The sequence below is a fragment of the Chiloscyllium plagiosum genome, unplaced genomic scaffold (assembly GCF_037043375.1).
Source record: "Chiloscyllium plagiosum isolate Xiang-an unplaced genomic scaffold, Cpla_swu_hap1 HiC_scaffold_4, whole genome shotgun sequence".
NCBI classification, from domain to species: Eukaryota; Metazoa; Chordata; class Chondrichthyes; order Orectolobiformes; family Hemiscylliidae; genus Chiloscyllium; species Chiloscyllium plagiosum.
In genome coordinates this window covers 128,661,084-128,685,276 of record NW_028270142.1, presented here as the reverse complement: position 1 = coordinate 128,685,276, position 24,193 = coordinate 128,661,084, and the positions used below count along the sequence as shown (strand labels likewise).

Sequence of the window (24,193 nt, the reverse complement as noted above, 5' to 3'; positions counted from 1 at the left end):
CCAACATTGCCGTTATTTGTTTTGAGCTAAGGGATTAAATTGGTGTTGTTACCAGGCACCACTGCATACAGCAGTGTCTAGCCATTAAACTATTTATATTCTTTCTTCTTTATCGCATGACATTATGCACAATGTTATTCATTCATCTTGATGGTGGCCAATTCCCATGTCCAAACTTTGAATATTAACAGGGAGATGGTAGCCAATAGAAATCTAGAACATTCACTCTCTATGTGTTCCTTATAAGAAAAAAATTAATCTCTGATCAAACTTCCATTGTGGGATGGAAAAAGCAGAAGTAAATCAACAGCACAAACTAATACTGCAGAACTAGCTACATCACTAGTTTAGTCTATCTGCAGAGCAGATTTCAAAAGTACTAAACAGCAATTGAAAAACAAATGCACAAGGTCAATCTTCCATGCACTAAGTAAAAGGCATTATAGTCTTACCACATTTTGGGTTGCTATAATAAAGAGAGAACTTTTGGTGGTTTAACCCGAGGGTCACCACACCTCAGACAAGGGGAGGAGATGAGAAGGATAGTCACTTGTGGCAACCCCATTCTGTGCAAGAATTGAACCTATACAGTTGGTATTACTGTGTAACACAAACCAGTTATCCAGCCAACTGAGCAACATGCACGAAGTACAATATTTCAAAGATGGGTTCAGCAGTTTTTATATTTTACCCAACTCCTTTGCCACTACTGTAATTTCCACTGGTGCTTATATCATAGCATTATCAGAAATGTTTAACTTGAATGAGGCACAATGAATCAAACATGCAACATTGGTAAATTCACAATTGCAAGCTGGAATACTTCATCAGTACTTCAATACAAAATAAAGTAGGGAATTATTTGCCAAGTACAATATTGCAAAATGCATATGCATACTGAGGCGGAAACAATAAAGATGTAATATTTTTTGTGTTTTTCAAGCAAGTTTATATAAATACAAATTTACAGTAGAGACAAAAATTAGCTCAAAATTGTAATTCATAATGAAATCGGTGAAAGCTGGGAAAGAGAGTCATGAAAAACTATCCAATCAGACACAACATTCCATTATGTGACATTTCCAGTGTGCAGGAACTCTGCATTTTAATTCTATTGAGGTAATTAAGGAAAACAAATGAAACAACAGATGTTTAGGTCGGATATAAAAAAAGAATCCTTCCAAAACATGCTTTTACAAATATATTTCAAAACAGTTTCTCAAAGTAAAAATAGGAATGCATGAAACAGACTGAAAATCCATTAAATTACATAAAGACAGTTTTCAAAACATTCTCAGTTAACATTCTTCAACTTTAAAACTAGTGATTTGAACTAATAAGTTGTACAGAAGTGCTTTTGGGATTCTATTATCTTCATTTCTTTTCTTTAATAAGTGGTTTTATGTTTAATAACAAGCAGGCAATGTAGTACTATTCAATTTTCTACATTTATTTAAACAATCATCTTTGTTCCAAAGCTAGATACTGTGTCTGAGAGAAATAAAGTAAAAAAAAGGGAAATGTATCATTCAGCATTGAAGGAACATTTTGACATTCTGTATTTATAGCAGCTCTATTGGTTGCTTGCTGATATGTTAAAGTCCTAATTTAATCTACAGTAAAAATCAACTTGATGCAAGAATAGTGAGTGCTGATCCAAGCAATAGAAGAAGCAACTGTTGATGGGGACTTGTGCCACAGAAAATATTCACTGAACTGGTGGTGTGCTTTTTTAAATACTGATAATATTGTTTCCCAAGCTTGTCATGCCAAACCCAATTTGATAAGATAGACACAGGCTGTTCTTGCTAGTTTGCAATCCAATTGTTCACCAAGTAGGTTAGAAAGTCACAACCAGGATCAATCTCATATTTTTGTACAACCAACTCCCAAGTATTTCCATCAGGGTCAATATGTGAATCAAGAATTGGAAATTTAATTTCTTTGGCCTCGCCCAGCCAACTATTGCGGCCCAACCATTGTCTTGGTGAACAACTGTAATTTTCCAAGCATTTATATTAAAATATCCAGCGTAGTAAGGATGGTGGGTGAAAAGTGTGTGTCTGCATCATAAATGGAAAAAAATTCATGCTCGAAAATGGCAGAGCTCCCACTTATAGAGTCAGAGTAATACAGCACGGAAACTGATCCAACCAGTCCATTCCGAACATAATCCCAAGCTAAACTAGCCCCATCTGCCTGCTCTTGGTCCATATCCCTCCAAACCTTTCCTATTCATGTCTGTATCCAAATGTCATTTAAAATGTTCTAAATGCATTCACCATTTCCTCAGGAAGACTGTTCCACACACGAACCACCCTGCGTAAAAAAATTTGCTTCATGTCTTTTTATAAAATCTCTCTCCTCTCACCTTAAAAATGTGTCCCCTAGTCTTGAAATCCCCTACCCTGGGGAAAGACTAGTAACATTATCTATACCGCTCATTATTTTACAAACTTCTATCAGGTCACCTCTCAACCTCCTATGCTCCAGTGAAAAAAGTCCCAGCCTTTTTTTTGTGTTTTTTTAAATAACACAAACCTGGTAACATCCTGTTAAATCTCTTCTGAACCCTCTCCAGCATAATAATAATAACATCCTTCCTAAAACTGAACCGGATCAGAATTGAGCACAGTATTCCTTAAGAGGCATCACCAATCTCAACTAGACTTTCCAGCTCCTATACTCAAAGGACTGAGCAATGAAGGCAAGCATGCCAAATGCCTTCTTAACCTTTTGTCGATATGTAATGCAAACTTCAAAGAATTATGTACTTGCAGCCCTAGGTTCCTCTGTTCTACAGCACTACCCAAGGCCCTGCTATCAATTGTATAAGTCCTATCCTGGTTTATTACCAAAATGCAATACCTCACATTTATCCAGATTAAACCCCACTGCCATTTTTCAGCCCATTGACCCACTTGATCAATTCTTGTCAACAGCTATTACAATTCAGCACTGAGGCTTCATAACTTCATACAGATTCTAAAACCTGTTATGGACCAGGCCAGGCCCCCTCAAAACATTTCAAGAAAGTAGCCCAGACTCTAAATTTGCTAGTTGTTTGAAGCAGGTGTAGAATGGATATTCCAGGAGAGATGCAGGTAGTCAAACCATTTAGATTTAAACAAAACAGAATTTATATTTACAAGATTACCAAATGAAACACAAACAAAAGAGAATACAGAAGAACTTAACCCATCCAAAAACCCAACAGATTATCCCAGTTTAATGATGCTGTTCCAAATACGTGCAACAACCCCCCATAAACACCTCAAACAGTCTTACAGGAGAGATGTCAGAGAGAGGGGTGGCAGCATAGAACACCCTCTTCCATGTAGCTGTTTCTTGGACCAGCAGCCTCAAACTGCTTGACTACTTTCAGCAAATAGCCAGACTTCCAAAAACAAACTCAAATTAGAGAAAAGCTAAACTGGGAGAACTGGCCATTCCCCCTTCATCATTTTTTTAAAACTTGAAAGCCCTTTGCATGAGGCAGTATCTGTTAGCTATAATCAAATTGGCACTAAAACTCATCCAAGGCAGACATTTCAGAATCGCTGCTTTTATGACCTCTCTGAAAAAAAGGACAACATAACCTTGTTAAAGGAGTAACGCCATTAAAAGTCTAATTCACTAAATCACACATTTTTGACCTCAATAGCACTGGTGAAAATAACCAGTTCAGTCTTTGCATTAATGAAATCTCTTTACATCATGCAGCATTTCTTCGAAGTGGAAGAGGGGCAAAACCACACAATACATCTACCAGACCAAAGTTGTGAATTCATAAGACACGGAAGGCCAACATAAGATTATCAATTTATATTATAATATGCAAGATGTTTCTGTAATTATAACTGTTTGCTCAAACAATTTTGATAATGTCTGAAGTATGTTATACACAAACCTTTTTAACTATGTCAGGCAGACAAATGGTTTTCAAAGACAATATCTAACTGCTATAGATTTTTGATTATAGTTGACATTTCAGACTTTTGTACAGCTAGTTGATCCTTCGATAATAGCAGAGGTTCATTTCAATTTTTCTGAACTATAGGTACTTATTTTTGGATGAATTATCAAATTCTGATATAATATCAATATGTACACTATAAACTCTGGATTAATTGTGCTACTTTCCTAGAAAGACAAAAACTTGTTTGCCATTCCCACAGAACCAGTTTAGAAGTTTATAAAAGCAACTATAAATTTTGATTTGCTCAGTCAGTGTCCATAGCAAAAATTAAGTTTCATGTTCCGTCCAAGACCCAGTATGAAATGGTAAAGCAAACTCATGCAGTTAGAGCATAATGCAGAGCTAAGTCACAGTGGTCTATGAATCAGATATATTTAAATCATCCTGCTCAGAGATGTTCTGACACATCTTTGGAGCAGGTGGGACATTGAAACCAGGCCTTCTAGCTCAGAGGTAGGAACATTACCACTGCATCAGAAGACTCCAAGCCTTGTTAGATTACGAATTATCTAACTAGGCTGCTGCATATCCATAGTTAGCATGAGGCAATGCAGTTTGCCAGTCAGAGCATAAACAATAGTCAAGCTTCAGATACAGGACAACAGCTCATAGTTGAAATAGAATATAATTAATTATTTTGTGATGAAATCCATTTGCAGCGTTGTGACAATGCAATTTTCAAGATACATTCGTCTCCAAGGCTGCGACATTCGATTGTTTCAAAACATAAGTACTACCCGATTCAGCCCCGCAATAGGAGACAGGCTTATAATAAGATTTTGATTTTGTCACTCAGGACAACTCAGAGTTACTGCAGAGGAGTTCAAGTACTATGGGCAGTGAAAGAGGATGTGAGAAAAAGACAGAAAGACATTCCATATTAGGAGTGCTGTGCTGCTGGATTGGCACTTTAACTACAAAGATCCTATGTATGGGACACAGTGATAAATCAAATGTGGCTGCTGTAAGTGTTCTTGAAATAATCAATAGTTAAATGTTAGAATCAGGACTCAGTAGTCATCCTGGGGGAGCTGAGAAAGTGGAAGAAAATGCAAGGCACTCAAGGAGCCTGCAAGAATAGAGAATTCAGTACAGCTGAAGGAGAGTGGGAAATGAAAATCTTAAGCAGTGTTTGTTTATTGCAATGGAGGAAGATTGGAACTCAAACTGCATTCACCAGCATTCAGAATAAAAGGAGGGATCTCACTGAAACATATAAAATACTGACAGGCAACATTCATCATACCAACGTGGATCACAACATTAACTTCCACTTCTGGAAGTCACTATCACTCAGAGATTTTGGAGGTCAATGCAGCCAGAAAAAGAAAGAGAGAACGCTACTTTCAGATTTGATGCAGAGATAGAATTTCCCCTCGCTGGGGAAATTCAGAACAGAAGTCATGGGGGTCTCAGGATATTAGGCCATTTTGGACTGTGATGAGGTGGAATTTTCCACTCAAAAGTGGTGAACCTGTGAAATGCTCTACTGCATCTGTGGAGGTGAATTCACCGAATATATTTAAGAAAGAAACAGATTTTCACAAGATAAAGCTGTTTTTGAGGAGAGAGTAGGAGTAAGGCTTAGAAATCAAAGCATAAGCCATGATCATGTTGAATAGAGCGACAAGGTCTATGGGCTGAGTAGCCCACTTGTGCTTCTGTTTTCAGCACCCCCATGTATTTTTTTTACAATCAAGCTTGGTGAGGCAACCACTTGATGAAGAGCTGAAGTTATACTGTAATAAGTACCAGAGTACAATTTTGGAGTCGAGGGGATAATCGATCTAGTGAAGGAGACTGAACAACTTGAAACACAACAGTCATTGAAACAGTCCATGGTGGAGCAGCTTTTTAAAGTATGCGTACGCATGCACGAGTGAGAGAGAGAGAGAGAGAGAGACAGAGACACAAAGGCAAAAAAAGAGAGACAAGAGAAAAGAGAGGGCAAGAGACTGCAACAAAGAGAAGGAGAGAGCGTTTCAAAGATGGAATTATAAAAGAGAAGAACTTTGATCCCTTGAGTTTTAATGAGATTTGATAAACCAACCTTGGCATAAACACCTGGGTGAGTTGCTGAAACCTGTGGCATGTGTCTTCATTGCATCTGATGTGCACTATTTAAGTCATTTACCTATTATTGCCACTAAATTTTGCAAGTTAGAAATAAGTTTACTTGCATTGTGGATTATTAAAGCTGTAAAGTTTATTGTTACTTGTTCAAACCATTGGAATATTATGGCTTTAATCTCTTAGCAAGTCATCTCAAACTCGCACTTTATTGCTTTAACAAAAAGGGGGGAATTGTTAAATGTTTCACAAAGACACCATCAACAGAAAACTGCCACTTAAGTATCCATTCAATAGCCCAATTTCAAACACTCATATCAGAAAAATCACCAGAAATCACAAGATATTGTTGTTATAGAACTTGGGTTGAATGTTAAAAATTTTATCTATCTTGTTTTCACTGAAACTAGTTGATGCTGACATGAGTTTCACAACCTCAAGGAGGTGGCAGAGGAAAGCAGATTCATTCTAAGAGCAGTCCTTAATACTGAAAATGCTGTGAGCAACAATTTCCATGCACTCGGGGTTAGGGAAGAATGTCAGAGTCAAAAGCAGAAGATTGTAGCGATGTCAGAGAGGGAGACATCCTGTTAAAGACAGGAGTTTAAGGAAGCCAGGTTAAGTAACGAAAAAAACAACTGCAGATGCTGGAACTCAAACGCAAACAGAAACTGCTGGAGAAACTCAGCAATCTGGCAGTACCAGTTCTGATGACAGGTCACTGGACTTGGAAACATCAATTCTGCTTCTTTATCTACAGATGATGCCAAACCTGATAAATTATTCTTGCACTTTCTGCCTGCATTTCAAGTGAAGGAGTGAGCAACAACTAAGCCTAGTCAGCAGCTTAAGGGTCTGAGAGAGACATTAAAAAGAGAAAATAGCATAAAATGATTGTCAAAAGAAGCCAATTACAGCCATGCCTGCTGAGCAAGAAGCTTTAGTGTGGAAATACGGGTAACTTAAGTGAGGTTCGAATGCCCAAAAGATTACTGCTGGGGTAAAAGGGATAAAATATTTGCTATTTGTAACGTGATTTTTGTACATTGGCTTTCTGCATAAATGTTATGTTTTTTTGTTAAAGGTACATCAGAAGCCTCATTTGTGTATATTCGGTGATTAATCGCCACAAGAAATAAAATGAAAAAGTAAAACTTATGGGCCATCAAAAACAGTTTCCACTCAGACATCTCTGTCCAGTATGAGTGAGTATAAAATACATTAAACCTGGATAGTTTCTACTAAAGTAATTGTTCTGAATGCTCTTATTTTAAGTAATCATGAAAAATACCATGGAAAAGAAATTTCTGATAAAATAAATTTACAGTTCGCAGTTATTCTTAGGCTAGAATTTACAAGTAAAACCGACAAGTTAATGATGCTCATTACTTATGCGCAAATTGGGTGAAAGGGAAGAGGGTGGTAACATACTGAGTTCACTGATTATAGAAAATTATGACCCAAATGAATCAGGAAACATCTCTCAGAATTGAATGTTAAAAAGTCCTGCCAAGAATTTTTTTTCTCTGAAAATGGTCTGCATGGCTTTTATAGATCTAATAAAGTAGATAAAATAATAACTGACCAAATTAAACAGATTAAAACCGTTGCAGAGCATTATCCTATCTGCCAAAGTGTGAAGTCTTAATATCTCATTTGGTGGATTTCTTTAACTCTATTACAGTTTGGGAATCCTTTATCCAAAAACCTCAGGACCAACTGGTTTTCAGATAAAGGATGTTTTCAGTTTTCAATTTTCACATACACTTGCAATTATAAGTCCATTTAAAGCTTTTTTCTAAAGGACCTGAATGAGCCTAAAAGAGGGAAAATAAAGTTTGTTTTCCCAAAAGGCCCAAACTCAGCCAGTCTACAGGTCTGATTTCAAAAGATCTTCTGATTTTAGGTCTCTTCGGTTTTTTCCATGTGCATATAAAGGATACATGACTTGTACCCTGCATTAGAAATATTTTACTAACTTTTTATAGCTTTTAATAATTTGATGTCATAATGGGAAGGGAGAGAAAGAAACACAAGTAGAATTTATTTTATGATAGCCATAACTGAACATAGAAACCCCATGTTCATCTGCAACATTCAGCCACACAAGGTTAATGAGCAAGATTTCAGCCAAGTCTAACAGTGTGCATAAAACTTTCACATAACAGCACTTTTAAACACCTATCTTGACAACAACAGGCTTTGTCCTTTAAGTTGAGGGTCACAAGAGGAAAAGGTTCTTTCCCCCCCCCCCTCAAAAGTTATCTACCATTTTGAAGCAGCTGCAGTAGAGCTGGTCTGGGTGGTACTGATGAAAGACAATGAATAGCAATGCACTCTGCTTTAATTTTTTTTTCCCTGTTCCATATTGGCACCAAGAAACCCAAGCTCTCACCGCAGGCACTTCAGGTGCATACTCTTCCTTTGAAAATATAGCTAATTTTCATCAGGGTTAACAGAGCAACAACAAAGATAAAATATTCTACTCTAATTTTTGGAAGAAATTTTTCATTTTTACAGCTGCTGTAAGTATTCATTAAAAGCAAATTATTCGTAATTACAGGATTCCATTGATAAATAGCGTTTACAAGCCAATTAAAATTGAAGCTGAGAGCTTAGAAGAAATAGAACAGAAATAATGAAGGGAATGCAAAAAAGAAAGTTAATAAGCAGGATAAGGATGGTTAAAAGAAACTAGTTAAAAATTTGAAGAGAACATTAATATATTCATAAGCAAAAAAATTCTCAAAAGCAAAAATAAAGCAGATCTCCAGAATTCACGGTATTTTGCTTTTAAAATTAAAAAGGTCAGATTCTCAACAGAAATGTCCATTTATGCTGTATTTAATCATATTTAAGGAACTTTAAAAACAGTTTACACAGTCTATAATAAAGAAAAGGACAGCTTAGAGGATACAAAACCTGAAATGCTTTGGAGCAAGGCAAGTGATATTTTGAGGAGAAAGTGAGGTCTGCAGATGCTGGAGATCAAAGTTGAAACTTTATTGCTGGAACAGCACAGCAGGTCAGGCAGCATCCAGGGAACAGGAGATTCTAGATACAGATAGAACAGATAGAATCTCCTGTTCCCTGGATGCTGCCTGACCTGCTGTGCTGTTCCAGCAATAAAGTTTCAAGTGATATTTTGACAAAGGGAAGTCTTCTTAAATTTAGTTAGGATAACTGGAAGACATATTTGAGACCAATGGAGTAGCCTCTACAATCCTGAAGGAGGACATAGCAGGTGTCCAGGAAATCATATTTCAGGGATCTTGTGAGATGCAGTTTTGTACCAGAGGAATGACAGTGGCCAACAAGTATCCACTTCCAGATGGTGAAACAAAGATAATCAACAGTAAATACAGGTCAGTTTCGTGTACGGATAAATGTTAAGGCTTTCAATTAAAGGAAGGAATTACCACATATTTAAGAAAATCCGTAGAAGTACTAAGACTTCTAAAGGAGCAATTTGATTGGCATGCTTCAAGTTTTTTTTGAGTTAATAGAAGAGGGAACTCAAGTGAAAGGTCATTTTAGGAAAGTCTTCCTTAATGCACCAAACAGAGCAAGATTTAACATATGGAAGAGTAGAAATACAGATTACAAATTGGTTAGCCATATGGTGCAGTGGTAGTGTCCCTCTCTCTAGATTAGAACACCAGGGTTCAGGTCCCACCTGCACCAAATGACATCCTGTCCGAACACATCTACAAATTCGTTAGGAAAGAAGGATCTTGTTTTTTTCTCTTAAAACCAAACACCTTAATTCAAACTGGAATGCCTACATTGATGAATAGGGAATTCACGAAACCAACTGATATGATTGCACATCAAATTAATGGTCAAAAAAAAAATAACCGTGGATGCTGGAAATCAAAAACAAAACAAAGATTGCTGAAAAAACTCTGAAGGTGGCAGATTCTGTGCAGAGAAAGCAGAGTTAACATTTCAGATCCAGTGACTCTTGTTCAGAACTCCTCCAGTTCTGGCAAACCTATTGAGTTTTTCTAGCAATCTACGTTTACGTTTCAGGTTAATGATCATGTCACTGCTGATATTAATTCAAATTCAGCATTGGATTGAATAAATTATTGAATCCCTCCCTCACTTCTCTCCATCAATGGTATAAAAACGAGGAAAGCTCACAAAAAATTCAGTTTTCAGACAACACAACCTTTGGATAACCAAACTTGAGACAGTTAACCTGCATTCACTGTCTATATGAATGACTTGAATATATCTGTGGGGAATGGTACCAAATAACTGCACATAACAGTGCAATATTAATTGCAATTTATTTCTTGCAAGAGACCTGCAAATGGATGACAAGAAATTGATAAATAGGATATGGTCCCATTTGGAGATGGACTTCATGTCTTTAAGCCCAAGATGATGCATTCTCGTTAAAAAATCTGTTGGGTTTAAGGAAAATGAGGGTTAAAGAAGATAGGGCTTGGAAATAACCTGGTCAAAGGGACTAAGCAAAACCACCAGCCAAAAAAATTTAAAATAAAATGGTTCTCAATTCCATTTGAAGATACTCTGAATATAAAAAGGGGCCTTGCAAAAAAAATCTTAAGAAAACCCCAGCTACGGTTCTATTGACAATATTGGATTGCCAGACTATATGGGAACACCATTGCTTTAAAAAGAGCACAATGTTAAGTCAATAAGGTGTTGTTTGATAATTGTTATAGAACAGTTATCGTGAACTACAATTATATAAAAAATGAAAAATTAAGAACTCCTTTCATCAAAACAGCAGACTAGAGGACAAGTGATTAAAATTCTTCAAGGGTAGGAACATGGGAATCCACTACTGTATACTATTTCACTCCTTGGAAAGGTGGAAGAGGCTCATGAGATTGTAGCTTATCTGCTTGCCCAAATGCATGCACTGCCTTTGTCACACATCCCTTACTGGCACTGGTTAACAATGCAACGATCTCAACTATAAATTTAGCAATTAATGCCATGATCATTCTTTGCAGAAGACGGCTCAAAAAGTGAACTCTTTAAATGTAAAAGTGTTGCCTCAATTCAGTTAGACGCCTGAACTAGTGGAAATACTCTCTTTATTCAGGCCAATTAACCTTACAGTTCCTTCGACGACAAGCCACCATTCCTAAGATGTGGTGTCCAGATTGTTTACAGTACTCCAGATGAAATGTAACAAGGGTGTCGTATAGCTGAAGAATGACTTCTGAACTCTTTGCACTCTTGTCATTTAAAGAAAAAAGCAGCATTCTATTCACCTTTTTGATTGCTTTCTGTACCTGTCCATAGCATTTTAATCATCCACACATCTAACCCACCTCCCAAAGTTTCTTTGGACTTTGCTGCTTCCAGCTTTTCACCATTTACAAAGCACACTGTTCCATTATCTTGTAGTCCAAAGTTGATGACATCACATTTATCTACACTGACATCCATTTGCCACAGTTTTGTCCATTCTCTTAAAATTACCAAAGTACTGATAAATTATGCTTCTACCTACACTGCTAAGGAGCTTTGTCGTCAGAAAATTTGAATTCTATGGCGTTCTGGTCTAAAGTTGTCAATTAATACAATGAACGGTTGATACTTCAGTGTACATCCTTGAGGTACGTTGCTGGTTATGCCTTGTCAATTAGGATTCCTGCTTGTTATCTTCACTCTATGTCCTATGATGAACATATGTAGATAGTTTGCAGTCTATTAATGACTAATCATTGCAATCCATATAATTGGCAACAGACAAAAAAGAGGAGGAAAAAAAAGAACAGGAATGTAGTGGTGGAAATTGAATAAAAAAAAAAATTGGCAACAGACATAAGAACACGAAAGCCCACCAGTAATGGAACACTTTAGGTGCCAGTAGTCCAAAGACACCCATTACACACTCTGCAGTTACCACAATGTCAATTTACCTACACAGTGCGTCCCAAAATATACCTCTTGAAAAAAGTTGCTTTTTTATTTGAATCAATCTACATTTTGTTCCCCCAGTTCTACCTCTTTCCCTGAGGTATATACCTATCCCTGCCAATTGCTATTGTAAACATAACTGAATTATGGTCACTATCATCAAAGTGTCATCGACCTCCAAATCCAACACCTGGCCATGCTCATTCCCCAGTACCAAATCCAATATAGCATTGCCCCTTGTTGACCTGTCTGCAATACTGTGTCAGAAAACCCTCCTCCACACATTGAACAAAAACCAACATACCTAAACTACTTGAACTATCATATTCCCAGTCATATTGAAGTCCCCCATAACAACTATCCTGTTTGTTACTCTTGGTGCTAGTGAGAATCATCTTTGGGGAAAGGCAATTATGATGCGAATAGGCAAGATTTAGGATGCATAGGATGAAGAAGGAAACTGCAGGGAATGGCACGGTGGCTCAGTGGTTAGCACTGCTGCCTCACAGCGCCAGGGAACTGGGTTCGGGTCCCACCTTGGGCGACTGTCTGTGTGGAGTTTGCACATTCTCCCTGTGTCGCCACGGGTTTCCTCCCACAATCCAAAGACGTGCAGGTTAGCTGAAATTGACCATGCTAAATTGCCCATAGTGTTAGGTGAGTTAGTCGGGGTAAATATAGGGTAGGGGAATGGGTCTGGGTAGATTACTCTTTCGGAGGGTCAGTGTGGACTTGTTGGACTGAAGGGCCTGTATCCATACTGTAGGGAATCCAATCCTTTCCTCTACATCCCTGGGACAAGTCAGAGGTCTATAGAAAAGTCCCAACAGGGTGACCTCTCCTTTCTTGTTTCTAACCTCAGCCCAAACTACCTCAGTGGATGAGTCCTCAAAAGTTATCTCAGCTGCTGCAATACTACCCTTGACTAAATGCCACACCCCACCTTTAACCATCATCTGTTTTCTTGCTGAAACATTTAAATCTGCAACAACCATTCCTGTCCCTCCTCTGAAATGGCCACAACATCGAAATCCCAGGTACCAACCCATGCTGCAAGTTCACCCACCTTATTCCAGATGCGCCTGGCATTGAAGTACACACATTTCAAACCAACATTCTGATTGCTGGTGCCCTCTTGCGACCTTGTAAACCTATCCCTGACCTCACAACCCTCAACCTGTACACTGGAACTACAATTCAGGTTCCCACCCCCCCCCCCCTGCTGCATTAGTTTAAACCTCCCAAAGAGCATTCGCAAATTTCCCCCCCCAAGGATATTGGTACCTGTCTGGTTCAGGTGAAGACCTCCTGTTTATAGAGCTCCCACCTTTCCAGAAAGAGCTCCAACTATGCAATAATCCAAAACCCTCCCTCCTACACCATCCCTGCATGCATGTACTCAGCTCTGCAGTCGTCCAGTTCCTTGCTTCACTAGCGCGTGGCACAGGCAACGAACCAGAGATAACAATCCTGCTTGTTCTAGCTCTAAGCTTCCACCCTTGCTCCCTGAATTTCTGTCTTAGAGCCACACCTTTCTTCCTACCTAGGTTGTTGGTGCCTATGTGGACGGCAACTTGGGGCTGGTCCCCCTCAAGGATCCCAAAAACACGATCAGAGACAATCAAATGTCTCTCAACATATCCAAACAGATTCAAAATACAAATAGAACAACCATATTCACTGCAATAATAAAATTATAAAAAGAGTGCACAATTATGAACAGTACACATTCACAATACTTTGCAAAATCTAGGTTTCCCAAATTTTCAGAAACTACTGCACTCTGCATTTTGCTTTAAAGTTCATAAATCATGTACTATCAGTTTGAGGCCGTTAAATTCTCAATCATTCATATACGGTTTATCAGTTTTATAAAACAAGGGATTGGGCTGTTTTGTACATATTCCTTCTAATCTTACTTATGTAAAGGGCATTTTCTTAATTCTATCGCACATTTGTGGTTGTGACAGGAGAGCCACAATTGGGGGATGGACTCAACCATTTTCTATCGACACAAATGGACTTAGACCAAAGCAAGTATAACAAATATTCCACTGTCAAACAAGTCATTCTTCTTTCATACTTTAAATTCCACCATAGAGAATCAATCCTCCAGGCTAGAATAAAAGTGTCATCAGCTACTGAATGTATCAACACTTTGTTAAAGATCCAAAATATGTTAGTCTTACATTTTAATCAATTAAATTTGAGCCACCTTGTTAAAAAGGTGGAAACAGACACCATTGAATAGTTTGCCTTTTTAAAATGAAAACTAAGGATGGAAATGAAAAGATACAAGAGGTGAGGTGATTAATAATGAAAAAAAATTATAAACAACACAAACTCAAACATGGAAAAGGCAAAAGTTGATGTCTGCATCCGAGAATGCTAAGAGAAGTGAAACAGCAGAAGCCCTAACAATAAACTTTCAAATAATCTTCAATGTGTCAGCATTATCATGACCAGAGGGCAAATGATCTAACACCACTGTTCAAAAAAAAGCAAAGGATAGAGCAATTATGTACAGATCAGTCAATCCAATATAGAATCAAGGTACTGAGTTTCCAGTGGCCAACTCTGACTCTTAGAAATGCATGGTTAATTAAGATGAGAGAGCATATTCCTTACACTCAGCTGGTTGGAGTCATATCTGGCATTATAGTTGTTGGAGGTTGGTCATCTCAGCTCCAGGACACCTCTGCAAGAATTCCTAAGGGTATTGCCTAGGCATAACCATATTCAGCTGCTTTATCAGTGACCTTCCCACCATCATAAGGTCAGAAGTGGGGATATTCACCAATGACTGCACAATGCTCAGCACCATTCACAACTCCTCAAACACTCCCTCGGACCTTACCATTAAGTGTCGGATGGTAAGGTCTGATTAGATTAGATTAGATTAGATTACTTACAGTGTGGAAACAGGCCCTTCAGCCCAACAAGTCCACGCTGAAGCGCAACCCACCCATACCCCTACAAATACCCCTTTAACCTAACACTACGGGCAATTTAGCATGGCCAATTCACCTGCCCCGCACATCTTTGGACTGTGGGAGGAAACCGGAGCACCCGGAGGAAACCCACACAGACACGGGGAGAATGTGCAAACTCCACACAGTCAGTCGCCTGTCGGGAATTGAACCCGGGTCTCTGGCGCTGTGAGGCAGCAGTGCTAACCACTGTGCCAGCGTGCCGGATTAAGTGTCGGATGGTAAGGTCTGATTTGCCTTTCCAAAATGCAGCACCACCTCACGTTTGACTAAATTAAACTCCATCTGCTACTCCTCGGCCCCTTGGCCCATCTGATCAAGATCCCATTGTATTCTGAGGTATCCTTCTTCACTGTTGACTACACTTCCAATTTTGCTGTCATCTGCAAACTTACTAACTATACCTCCTAAGTTCACATTCAAATCATTTACATAAATAATGAAAAGTAGTGGACCAATCCTTGTGGCACACCATTAGTCACAGGTCTCCAGTCTGAACCCTCCACCACCACCCTCTGTTTTCCACCTTCAAGCATAGTCATGTTCAAGTGCAGCACGATCTGGAAAGTCTCAAGTAATGTTGTTCATATCATACAAATACCAGGTGACAATAATATCCAATAAGAGACAATCTACCCATTGCTTCTCGAAATTCAATCGAGTAACCATCACTGAATCCACTATGATCAACATCTGAGAAGGGTAACCATTGATCAAAAATTGAACTGGACTCATCATATAAATATTCAGTGGCTGCAAAATCAGGCCTGAAGCTAGGAATATTGCACTAAGTAACTCACCTCCTGACTCCCCAAAGCCTGACCACTATCTACAAGAAATAAGTCAGGAACATGATGGAATATTCCCCACTTTCCTGGACAAGTGCAATTCCAACACCACTCAGGAAGCTTGTCACCATCCAGGTCAAAGCAGCCCACTTGATTGGCACCACATCCACACTCAGTAGCAGCAATGTGTACTATCTACAAGATACTCTCCTGAAATTCAAAGACCCCAAGACAGTATCTTATAAACCCACAACCACCAACAAGTTCCCCTTCAAGCCACTCAAATTCCCAACATGGAAATGTCTCACCATTCCTTCACTGTCACTGGGTCAAATCCTGGAAGTCTGTCCATAATATTGTGGGTCTACCTACAGCACATGGACTGCAATGGTTCATCATTACCTTCCCAAGGGCAACTAGGGACTAACAATATTTCTGGAGGTAGGTTTGCTCGCTGAGCTGGAAGGTTCATTTTCAGACATTTCGTCACCATACTAGGCAACATCGCTGGTGTTTCCTGCTTTCTATTTATAGGTTTGGGTTTCCTTGGGTTGGTGATTTCCTGTGGTGATGTCATTTCCTGTTCTTTTTCGCAGGGAGTGGTAAATAGGGTCCAAGTCAATGTGTTTGTTGATAGAGTTCCGGTTGGAATGCCATGCTTCTAAGAATTCTCGTGCATGTCTCTGTTTGGCTTATCCTAGGATGATGTGTTGTCCCAGTCGACTTGGTGTCCTTCCTTATCTGTATGTAAGGATACTAGTGAGAGAGGGTCATGTTGTTTTGTGGCTAATTGATGTTCTTGTATCTTGGTGGCTAGTTTTCTGCCTGTGTGCCCAATGTAGTGTTTGTTACAGTTCTTGCATGGTATTTTGTAAATGACATTAGTTTTGCTTATTGTCTGTATAGGGTCTTTAAAGTTCATTAGCTGCTGTTTTAGTGTGTTGGTAGGTTTGTGGGCTACCATGATGCCATGGGATCTGAGCAGTCTGGCAGTCATTTCTGAGATGTCTTTGATGTAGGGGAGAGTATCAGCAAACACATTGACTTGGACCCCATTTACCACCCCCTGAGAAAAAGAACAGCAAATGACAACACCACCCCAAGGAAACCCAAACATATAAATAGAAAGCAGGAAACACAGCAGTGCTTTGTCTGGAGGCTCACTGCAAATGTTACCAAGTATGGTGACGAAACATTTGAAAGTGAACTTTCCAGCTCAGCGAGCAAATCTATACCCAGAACTTCAACCTGAGCTACAAACCTTCTCAAACTTGCTAATGAACAATAATTGCTGGCCCAGCCACCAATGCCCACATCATATGTGGAAAAAAAACTGACAAATGTTAGCTCTCTGAAACAGCAACAGAATCATTGGGTACTGTACTGTATGTATAAAGGCTCCCAAAGCCTTCAATTGGAGGCCTGACAAAGTTAAGGTAAAGGAAATTTAGCATTGCGAAGGCAACTGGCTTGAAAGTGGAAGTGGTCGACATGCTTCTTGTGAGTGGGATGTAAACAGCAGTGTCTTCCAGTTCATAAAATGGATGCTGCATTGGACAACATCACCTAAGTTCATCAAGTGTCTTAATTAAAATACAATTAAATTTTGAATTGTTTATTAAACATTCCAGTGAGCAACAAGGATAATAATCAAAGAAAATGCACCCCGAACCAAGGAATGATATTTAAGGATATATACATAATCAAAGGGGTAAGTTTTAAGCAGAATCTTAATTGAAGGGGAAAGACAAAGCAGTTTGTGAAGGGGAATCAGGACATTCAGACTTAGGCAGCAGGAAGAAAAGTGGGCAATTAAGGGGCAAAGAAAATGGGAGTTTCTAAACGAGGTTGGAGATATGAAAAGGTAAGAGCGTTGAGGACTGGAGGATGCAGAAATACAGAAGGACAAAACTCCGAGATTTAAACTTGGGGTGAGGTTTTAAAATCGTCATACTGGTGGACCAAGAGTCAATGAGTACTAGGATGATGGGAAAACAGGACAGGATGTTCCTAACAGTAGTTACAGTATTCTTAAAATAGTTTATGACTGTGATACTTATAGGACATTGAGTCTGTGGAAAAAGTGTTTTACAAATGCAAGTTCTCTGTCATATGCAGCATACAACTTGAAGATGGATATGGTAAGCACAATCTCAATTTATGGGGAGAAAGTGAGGACTGCAATCTCAATTTATGACTATTGAAAATAGACATGATAATTTTGATCAAATTCAAGGAAAAGAGGAAGTAAAAGATAGCTGATTGATAAAATTTTTATTGCAGAGAACTTGCAGGGATACATTGTCAAAGAACAAGGAGACAAAAAAAACTAATACTAACACTTTTAAAGAACAGAAATTTAAAGACATACACATCTGCATCACTAAAACAGCAAGCTTAGAAATCTCTTAGCAAGCAGTATGTAAAATCCTAGGATTTAGAAATGATGGTAAACTACAAAAGCAAGCAGAAAATGCTAAACCTATAGAAATGAAGCTAGTTAGAAAGGTGTACAGGGCGACTCCCGTATCCGCGGAAGTGTTTTCCGCAGATTCAGTTATCCACGTTTTACCGCAGCCCGAACATATTATGGGGAACCTTCCAGAACCTGGAACCAGGGGGCTGCCAGGAAGGTAAATTTCCCATTTAAATGAAGGGGTTCACTACAATCCCCGATTTCGGACTTCCATGGTAGGTCTTGGAACGTATCCCCCACGGGTACAAGGGGATTACTGTATTTACTTTTTCTCAAGTGAGCTGCCCAAAGCTGTAAAGCTGCCACAGCCACTGAGGGATAAGAACATGACAAAACATAGGAGGAGAAAGCTTGTCAAGCCTGATCCATCATTCAAAATGTGCATGTTGACCTTAGGTTTCAAATTCACTTTCCTGCCCACTCTCATAACACAATTCCCTGCAGCACCAAATAATTGTCCACCTCTTGTATTAAATATATTCAACCGTGATACACCTACATCCCTCTGGAGTATGAATTCCAAAGACTCTCAATTGCTAAATGAGGAAATGTCTCATCTCAGTGCTAGATAATGGTCCTGTTTTGAGACTGTGACCCATGTTCTAGATTTCACAACTGGGGGAAGCAATCCCTCATTGCCCATCCTAATCAAGCCCCTTAAAAATCTTATGTTTCAATTAAATCTAACATTCTAAATTTCAGAGAACACAGGTTCCAATTTACTCAGCCGCTCAAAAGTAGAATGCACTCACCTCAGGAACCAACCTAGTGAATATCCACTGTACTGCCTCCAATGCAAGTCAATCCTTTCTTATATATGGAAAACAAACTAGCCCCAATATTTCAGACATGTTCTCATCAAAGCCCTGTTCAACTGTAACAAGAGCTCTTTATTCCTGTAGTCCAGTCCCCTTTCAATACAAGTCTACATACCATTTATTTTCCTAATTGCTTGTTGTCCTGCATTCTAAGTTGTGTGTTCCTTGCATGGGTACACGTACGTCTCTCAGAATATCAATTCTCAAGTTTCACACCTATTGGTAAAAGAATTTATTTTCTATTCTTATGATCAAGTGAATAAGCTCACCCCATGATATCATCATCACAGACAACTGTCCTTCAATTTGAGGATGTCATCTGGTCACAGTCGTGAGTTTCTGCTGCAGATCTTCATGTGACTGAACAGGCCAATTGTCTACCTGTGGATCTCTAACAACATGCAACAGGATGTCCCAAGAGGTACTAGAATCCAGAGTACAGGAATTGCTTCCATTCACATTCTTTGCAACTGCTCTGCTTCATCATTAAGGCTTCTGGCTGCATGTATCACTACCTGGTATGGCAACTGTATCATTCAAGATCGGAGACAGTTACAGCAAGTGGTGAACTCGGCCCGGACAATTACAAAGGCAAACCTCCCTTGTATAAAATCCATCTACCAGGCCCGCTGTTAACGAAAGACTGCCAGCATTCTTAAAGATCCATTCCACCCTGGAAATGTTTTTATACAACCTCTACTGTCAGGGAGAAGATATGGAAGCCTGAACACACACACCAGCCGGTTTCGTAACAGTTTCTTCCCTACTGTTGTTAGAATGCTGAATGGACTCTCAAACTCTTAATATTTGCCTGTACCTGTGTTTTTGTTTTTGCTGTTTACCTATTATTTACTATTATGCTACTTAACTATGCGATCTGCCTGTATTGCTCGCAAGACAAAGCTTTTCACTATGCTTCGGTACATGTGACAATAAATTCAATTCAATTTTGGACTCAAAGCTTAATGGAGCAGCTGGCATCATTTTGCAAGACTGATCGCGAAGCTTCCTGATGAAGCTTCCAGCCTGAAACATCAATTTTCCTGCTCCTCAGATGCTGCCTGACTTGCTGTGCTTTTCCAGCAACACACTCAACTCTGATCTCCAGCTTCTATAGACCTCACTGTCTCCTGATAGCGAAGTAGTCCCCACCATGAATATCAATGCTGCCACACTTCAAGGAGAACTTCACAGTACTTCTGATTCACTGTTTTCCTCCTTTGGGATACTGGCCATTCAAGGTTTGAGAAAACAGTACCTGGCCAGGAAGACTGGTTTCAGATAACTGGATAGCGCCCAGTCCACAATATACTCCTCTGCCGCTTTGTTGCTTACTTCATTTACGTGTTGATTTTACTTTATTCCGAATCTGCCTCACAGCTTGCATTCACCTACTTTTGACAGATGATACAACCTTGGTACATTACTCCCTGTCTTGTCATCCGAGTATATATTGGAAATAGCCAAAACTCCAGCACTGATCCTTGTGCCACTCAAGTTTGCGACTAGTGGAAACGCCCATTTACCCCTACTCTCAGCTTACAGTCTGTTACTGATTAAAAAAAGTTGCTGAGTAATAGAAAATAAATAGCAATAGTCAATGAATATCTTCTGGAAGAAAAGCTTGTAGTGCAGTTCCCTGGATTCAATATTGGGACCCCTGCTTTTCCTGATATGTATTAATGATCTAGACCTTGATGTACTGGGAATAATTTAAACTTGTATATGATACAAAACTTGGAAGCATTCTAAACTGAGAGGAACTGTGAGAAATCAGACATATTCATGGAATGGGCGAATTGGTGACAGGTGATGCATTTTGATAAGAAGGACATAGTTACGCAATAGGTATAAGTCGAAAGGATGTGCAGAAGGACCTGGTTTTTATGTCGGTAGATAATTAAAGTTGGCAGTTCAGGTGGAGAGAGCATTAATAAAGCATACAGTAGCCTGAGCTTTATACTAGGGGAATAGAGTACAAAGGTAGGGAGATGCTGAATTTATAAAGGACACTCAAAGACCTCAGCTGCAGTAAGTTCCGGGTGCCACATTGGAGAAAGCGGACAAGAAATTTACAAGAATGGCTTTAAGAATGAGACTTCGGTTACAAGGACAGAGTGGGAATGTTCCCCTTGGAGGGAATAAAGCTAAGCGGTCACAGTTTTCAAATTCATGAGGGGTGCTGAATAGTATAGATAGGGAGAAGGTACTCCACTCAAAAGAATCAAGAACACAGGGCCACTGATTCAGGGTGAATTGCAAGAAAATGTGATGTGAGAAAAAAACATATTCATGCAAGTGGGTCAGTCAGAATACACTGCCTGGAAGTGTGGTGGAGACAAGTTTAATGAGGTATTCAAGAAGACATTAGATGATTATTTAAATAGATACAATATGCAGGGGTATGAAGAAAAGGTAAGTGAATGACAGTCATGACGCTCATTTGAAGATCCAGTGCATACAAGATGGGCCAAATGGCCTCTTACTGGGATTCTACAAACCAATCTAGGTCAACTTGACCAATCTATGCCAATACATCACCTCTAAATCCATGAACCCTTATCTTCTATATTGTTAAGTGTCAGATTTACTAAGACGATAACAAGTGTTTATATGTGAAGGGACAGTACTTAACGATTTCCACAAGCACTAATGTTAGAGTATTGACTAGGTTCTTAAATTTACACCATTTTAAGGGGTAAATAAAAGTAAACTATTTCAAGTGCTGTGAGTCAATAAGTAATGGCCATGGATTTAAGATACCTTATACAGTTGATATAAGCAGATTATGCATAATTACATTGAGAAAGAAAAGTGGATAAACAATTTAATTAAAACTTGACAGGGTACAAGGGTAAGTGGATAATTCTTTCATAAAGTCCACAGATGGTCAAATTCACCAGTGATCCTGTAGGATTCTGAAAACAGTAAACAAAATCAAAAACAAGAGTCATAGACCACTCTAGAATAAAGTCCTGATTCCTGAAGAGCTTTTGCCCGATACGTTGGCTCTCCTGCTCCTCGGATGCTGCCTGACCTGCTGTGCTTTTCCAGCACCACTCTAATCTAGAATCTAATCTGCAGCATCTGCAGTGCTCACTTTCACCTAAGATAAAGTCCACACTTGATCTTATGTATTTAATAATGCGCATTTCCTTCTTTTAAACAAAAGTGACGTTTTCTTTTGCCATGCATTAAGCTGAAAAGCATAGTAGATATCCAATTCTAGTACAACGCTCCTTTCTCTCTCACACACACTAACGCTTTTTCGTATTTGTTATCTTTCACTTGCTAACTTTGTCAAGCCATCCAATCTAGTTTACTTTAGTTTAACAGTGAATGGCGAACAATTGCCCTGTCTCCTCAGATCTTGAATGTTGCTAGTTAAAATCCTAATGGGAAAGTAGCACAGAGACATTATGCCCATTCGAAGCTGAACCACAGGAACCGTGGTAAGCCCACACAGTCCTCATTTATTATATTTATGAAAAGAGCAAAGCACCACCTTTATGGTTATATTTAAATTCATGGGGGGCGTGGAAGGTGGAGGGGAAGGGAACTAAAGACAGAAACTTTCCAAACGCGAGGTGAACCCACTGCACAGCAAAGCTGGCAGCTAGAACTCGACCCAGATTACAGCAAGAAAGTCGCCCTTTCAACTTCAACCCGGCGCATTGCTCGTACCCGAGTCCCAGGCTTGGATGAGGCCTGAATGCAGACAGAACCAAGGGGTGGCCGCAAGCAACATCAAACTCCTCAGACCTTTGTAATGCGCCGCTTCAAAACATGAAAAACGTTTTAAACAACAAAAAAAAGTGAAACAATAACTTACCGGGTTCGCCTGCGGAATACATCCTCGTTTAAAGGGGAGGGAAGCAGTTGGCTGAGAAGAGATGGAGAGCTTCTCTTCCCTCCCCCCGTGTTTATGTAAAATTATAGTAGAAACAGGAACAAAAGAGCACTCATGAGGAGGAAACAGGAAGAAAAACATTAATAATTCCCGATGGAGGGATGGGGGAACATACGAGGAGAGATGGAGAGACCAGGACAGAAAACCCCGGGCCAGACACTTGACGGACAAGCATACGCGCATGCGCAGGAGGCAGCCCCCGTCGCGGGGGGTGCCGTCCGTCCTGACGTCACCACCCGCCGCCCCGCGCCTCCCGCGCGCGCGCCCGCCATTCGAACCAGCCGAGGGCGCCAACGGGTGGTGCGCGTGCGCCTCGCGTCGGTTGGATGGATGTTGCCCTCCGGCGCAGGGAGGTCGCTGGCGCGTGCTGCTGGGCCGGCGTACCCAAGCGCCGCGCGGCAGTGCTGTGCGTGCGTCTGTGGGCTCTGCAGCGGGATAATAACTGGGAGGATGAATGTGAGTGCACCTGCAGGCAAACAGAGAGCTGTGGAGGCAGAGCCTTTGGGTTACATTGGAGGGGAAACAGCAAGAAAGTGAATGTGCGCAATGTCCGATTGGGCATGGTCCTATTAAATGGCAAAACAGGCTGGAGGGGCTGCGCGTTATTTAAGCGCTGCAGGATTATTTTTGCAACCAGTTAAATACTTCTGATTTTTGTTCTCATTGCAAAAGTATACTTTATTCACAAAAGCATCTCTAAGTACATATGAAAGTTCTGATTTGGAGATGTCAGTGTTGGACTGGGGTGTACAAAGTTAAAAATTCACACAACACCAGGTTATAGTCCAACAGGTTTAATTGGAAGCACACTAGCTTTTGGAGCGTCGCTCCTTCGTCAGGTGATTGTGGAGGGCTCAATCCTAACACAGAATTTATAGCAAAAATTTACAGTGTGATGTAACTGAAATTATACACTGAGAAATTGATTGTTAAGTCTTTCATCTGTTTGAATATCATATAGTTTCACTTCTTTCATGTGTAAATCACAAAATCTTTTTTTAAAAAGTTGCATTCTCTGGTTAGCTGTTAACAATGGTGATTGCTAGACAATATGTTGAAGGTGTTGGCCCCCTGTGTTCTCTGTCTATGCCATGATGTTTAGATCGATTCTAATCTAAAAAGTGAGATCACGGAGTTCTACATGAATGCATGCAGTTTTTGAGCAAAGTACAATGTAACCCTGAAAGTACAAATTCACCCCATAAAATATATGTGTGCATGTGGGTCTTTGTCTGTCTGTCTGGGTTGGGGGCTG

The 24,193-nt window shown here is 39.6% G+C and overlaps 1 protein-coding gene across 1 annotated transcript in view; it reads right to left on the bottom strand.

Moving 5' to 3' along the window:
• LOC122548886 (protein argonaute-2) overlaps nucleotides 1-23,105 on the bottom strand; it is an 84,873-nt gene extending 61,768 nt beyond the window's left edge. Inside the window, exon 1 of the mRNA XM_043687792.2 lies at nucleotides 22,861-23,105. Coding sequence (XP_043543727.2) covers nucleotides 22,861-22,882 — 22 coding nt within the window. The 5' untranslated portion in view covers nucleotides 22,883-23,105. The remainder of the gene's footprint in view (nucleotides 1-22,860) is intronic.
• Between the last annotated feature and the right edge of the window lie 1,088 nt (nucleotides 23,106-24,193).